Source organism: Carlito syrichta, unplaced genomic scaffold (assembly GCF_000164805.1).
Source record: "Carlito syrichta isolate Samal-C Ts95f unplaced genomic scaffold, Tarsius_syrichta-2.0.1 Scaffold311972, whole genome shotgun sequence".
NCBI lineage: Eukaryota > Metazoa > Chordata > Mammalia > Primates > Tarsiidae > Carlito > Carlito syrichta.
In genome coordinates, this window is record NW_007256068.1 from 12,721 (window position 1) to 17,241 (window position 4,521).

The 4,521-nt window shown below is 57.6% G+C and overlaps 1 protein-coding gene across 1 annotated transcript; it reads right to left on the minus strand.

The window, feature by feature from the left end:
* Positions 1–2,775: 2,775 nt before the first annotated feature.
* Positions 2,776–4,515, minus strand: LOC103271883 (kinesin-like protein KIF3C). The gene has a single exon (XM_008069379.1). The coding sequence runs from the start codon at positions 4,420–4,422 to the stop codon at positions 2,776–2,778; it is 1,647 nt and encodes a 548-aa protein (XP_008067570.1). The 5' UTR covers positions 4,423–4,515.
* Positions 4,516–4,521: the final 6 nt, after the last annotated feature.

Sequence of the window (4,521 nt, forward strand, 5' to 3'; positions counted from 1 at the left end):
TGCCTCACAGGGCCTTAAGGGCCAAAGAATCTTACTGAGGGGAGCCAATCAGCTCCACTCTATCCTTTCTACCCATTTCCTTAGGCAGCTGAAGTATGCTTTTGTTCTCTCCTACCTTCTTAGCCTTTATATCCTCCCAGCATTAACAGGGAAGTGGGTCTTGGTAGTGAAATCAATGTTAGATCGATCAGTTAAGATTTCCTAGTTGAGGCTGGTCACAGTGGCTCATGCCTGTAATTCTAGCTCTTTGAGAGGCTGAGGAGGATTGCTTGAGCCCAGGAATTGAAGATCATCCTAGGAAACATAGTGAGATCTCATCTTTACAAAAAATTAAAAAATTTAGCCGGGCTCGGTGGCTCAGCCTGTAATCTCACGCCTTTGGGAGGCTGAGGTGAGTGGATTGCCTGAGCCCCCAGGTTCGAGACCCGCCTGGGCAGCAAGACCTCATCTCTACAATAAATCAAAAAATCAGCCAGGTGTGGTAGCACATGCCTGTAATTCCGGCTACTTGGAAGGCTGAGGCGGAAGGATCACCAGAGCCCAGCAGGTCGAGGTTGCGGTGGCCGGGAGCAGGCACTGCACTCCAGTCTGGGCGACAGAGTGAGACTCCAACTCACAAAAAAAAAAAAAAAAAAAAAATTTATAGGTATGGAGGCACATGCCTGTAGTCCTAGCTACTTCGGAGGCTGAGGTGGAAGGATCACCCAGGAGGTCGAGGCTGCGGTGAGCCATGACACCTGCCTGGGTGATAGAGGAAGACCTCATCTAAAAAAAAATAAAGCCTGGGCACGGTGGCTCACGCCTAAAATTCCAGCACTTTGGGAGGCCAAGGTGAGAGAACTGCCTGAGTCCACAGGCAACTTGGCGAGACCTAATCTCTACAATAAATCAAAAAATTAGCCGTGCCTGTAGTTCTGGCTACTTGGAAGGCTGAGTCGGAAGGATCACCTGAGCCCAGCAGGTCGAGGCTGTGGTGGCCGTGAGCGTGCCATTGCACTCCAGCCTGGGCAACAGAGTGAGACTCCAACACACACACACACAAAAAGATTTCCTAGTTGAGGCCAGGCATGGTGGCTCATGCCTATTAATCCCCGCACTTTGGGGGGGCGGAGGCAGGAGGATTGCTTGAGCCTAGGGGTTCAAGACCAGTCTGGCAATATAGCAAGACCTTGTCTCTACAAAAAATAAAAATTAGCCAGGTGTGGTGGCACACACCTGCAGTTCTAGCTACTTGGGAGGCTGAGGTGGAAGGACTGCCTGAGCCCAGGAGTTCAAGGCTGTGGTGAGCTGTGCTCATGCCACTGCACTCCAGCATGGGCAACAGAGTGAGACCTTGACTCAAAAAAAAAAAAAAAATGTCCCCGTTGAAAACATCAAACTGCCTGAATTCCCTTCCTCCTATGGAGGGCTGAGTCTAATTGCCCTGCCTCCAACATCCTGCTTCTCCCAGGATGGTCCTAATGGTGCCAGGTCTCTGATCCCTGCCTTGAGGAAGCAGCTCGGCACCTGCCTTCCTGGGCTCACAGAAGCAAATTAAATGTTATATATGTGAGGCCAGAGCCCTGGTGCAGCAGCACATTCCCAAAACAGACAATGGCATACAGCTCATTCGCCACTCTTCCAGTGGCTGTAGGCCGGGCCTCCCAGCCCACACTTATGAGAAGGAATCAGAAATGGCAGGGTTTTGCTCCTCCCAGCAAGTTCATGGTTTCCCGTGTCCTTCCTTCAACCCTTAGTGCTGAAGGCTCCAGGGACTTGGAAGTGCCTGGAACACTAAGTGTGGCATCTGCAGTACTGAAATTTAATAGGTCTGTGACTGGCCAGGCAGGGGCCTCTGTAGTTTGGCCCCATTTAGGGTCTGGAGGGTCCCACGGGGGAAGAGAGCAGCTTAGCAAAGATGGTGAGGTCCTGACGTCTCCCAGGGTCATAGGGAATTGGATGCTACTGTGAGGAGACCTGGGCGTGGGGACCAGTTGGTCTCCTTCTCGGATTAACACAGGTCTTGGGATTGCCAGATGGGTGGAGCCTCAGAGATCACCCAGGCCAACTCTCTATTTTACAAAAAGGCAAACTGTGGCCTGAGGAAAGGGGAAGCAATTCATACGAGGTCACTCATGAGCTGCAGCCTAGCTAGGCCAGATTCTAGGTTTCTGGTATGGAGCCTGGTGCCTCCTCCAACCTCCTGAGTGACCCCTGAATTTCCTTCCTAACGATAGCAAGCAATGGGCTCTGCACTGCACACGCCCAAGGGACCGTCTTCACAGGAAGCAGAAGCCATTCACGGCCCCACCTTGCCACCTAAGTACTGAAAGAGCACAAGGTTCGTGGGTTCCAGCTCAGCTCTGCCACTCTGTAGGATGAAACCCCGGTCATGTCACTCCTCTGAGGCTTAGCCCCTCACCTGTGAAATGAGGATTTAGGAACCGCTATCCTGAATGGCTACTGGAAGGGCCAAATTAGATCATGTACGTGGGGACACTGTGTGACCGACGTGCTATCCAAATGCTATTCTTTAGAGATGATGTGAGGTTTGAAGACGGCGCAGAAAGAGGAAGTCTCGGGGGAGAAGACTGTGCAGGAGTGAGAACCCACACTCACGAGAGGCTCAGGTCCTGCCTGGCCCTCCCACAGACCGGACTGATCCTGGGGCCACCAGCAGGGGCCGACAGCAGCGGGACAGACCACCCCAAGCTCACCGGCTTGAGAGACCACCTGCCTGCCCGCTTCGCTTCGTGTGTGTGCGTGGCCAGTGTGCTGGGCTGAGGAGGAACCCCATCACTCCAGGCCAGGCCACAGACTCACAAAGAAGAGCCTGCCGCCCGGATCCCTGTGGGGCCCCTCGAGGGCCCCAGCTGCTCTGGGCCTTACCTTGTACTTGGCCGCGAGCAGCTCTGTGGCCTGTTGCTCCCGCCTCAGATCCTCTAGCATTTTCTCCTTCTCCTCCAGAAGCTTCTGTTTCTCCTCGCTCACCAGGCTGCGGTCATCCTGGATGGCCGCCTTCTCCTCCTCCAGCCGCTCCTTCTGCTCCTGCAGGTAATTCTCCATGCTCTTCTCCAAGGCTGACTCCAGGATGGGCTGGGGCGGGCGGCGGTTGTTGTTGTCATCCTCCTCTTCAGCCACCCAGGCCTCGATCACCGGCCCCTCGGGGTACCCCGCGGGGGCTGACACGGCCTTCTTCCTGCGGCTGCTCTTCCTCCGGGGCCGCTTCCCCAGCATCCCCCTCTTCTCCAGCTGGGCCTTCAGGCGGGCGATCTCCTCTTGGAATTCCCGCAGCAGCGTGTCCTTGGGGTCCTCGTTCACCCGGGGCTTGTTCTTGATGTTCTTGGCTCGGTTGGCGAAGCGCAGGGTGGAGAGACTCTCATCGTAGCTGTGAGAGGCCGGCCCCAGTGTGGCCACCATGATGGTCTTGGCATTCCCCCCTAGAGAGTCCTGGAGCAGCCGCGTCAGCTTGGAGTCCCGGTAGGGGATGTGGGTGCTCCTGCTGCCTGCCAGAGCGGCGATCACGTTGCCCAGGGCGGACAGCGAGAGGTTGATTTTGGAGGCTTCCTTAGGCCTCTCGCCACTACCGCCACTGCCGCCACCGCCGCCTCCGCCGCCGCCGCCGCCGCCGCCACCCGTGGACGGTGTGGCTGTCCCCCCAGCCGTGTTGGGGCCCACCTTGTTCTGTCTCTCGCTGCCAGCCAGGTCCACCAGGTTGAGCTTGCCCACCCGGATGTGGTCCTGGCCATCAGAGCCTCGCTCGCTGCACTCCACGGTGATGACGAAGATGGCGTGGGAGCGGGAGCTGACCTCGTTCATGTGGGTGCTGCCGACCGCCCGGGCCTGGTTCCCCAGGTTCATCACGTGCTCGATCTCCTTGACATTCTTGGTGACGAAGGAGGAGAGGTCCTTGATGTAGACGCCCGTCTCGGGGTTCTCCTTGAGCTCCAGCCTCTTGCCCGGCTCCTTGGAGAGCAGGTCTCGGATCTCCTCCTGGTAGATTTCCAAGTAGGAGGCCCGGACCAGGTACTGCTGGTTCTGGGAGCGCGAGATGTGGGTGAAGATGTGCTCAAAGGCGTTGGGGATGACCCCGCGCAGCTCGGGCTCCACCCAGGTCCCCTGCATGGTGTAGGTCTTCCCAGTGCCCGTCTGGCCGTAGGCAAACACCGTGCCGTTGAAGCCCTGAAGCACGGAGTCTATCAGGGGCCTCACGGTTTCATCGTACAGGTCTGCCTGCTTGGAGCTGGCATCGTACACGGCGTCAAAGGTGAAGGTCTTGGGCAGCTCCCCGGGGGCAGCGCGGGGGTTCCGCAGGGTCACCTGGCCCAGTTTCACGTCCATGGTCAGGATCTGCTCGTGACCGGCAGCCTCCTCCTTCCTGCTGAGGGGGCGGCACCGGGCCACCACCCTCAGGGCCTCGCTGGCCTTGGTCTTACCGGCCATCTTGCGGCTCTGCCCTTCCAGCCCCCGACCCCTCGGCAGCCTGGGCGGTCCTGCTGTCCTGCTCGCTAGGTCGGGATCGGCGGGGCCGGCCCAGCCCCC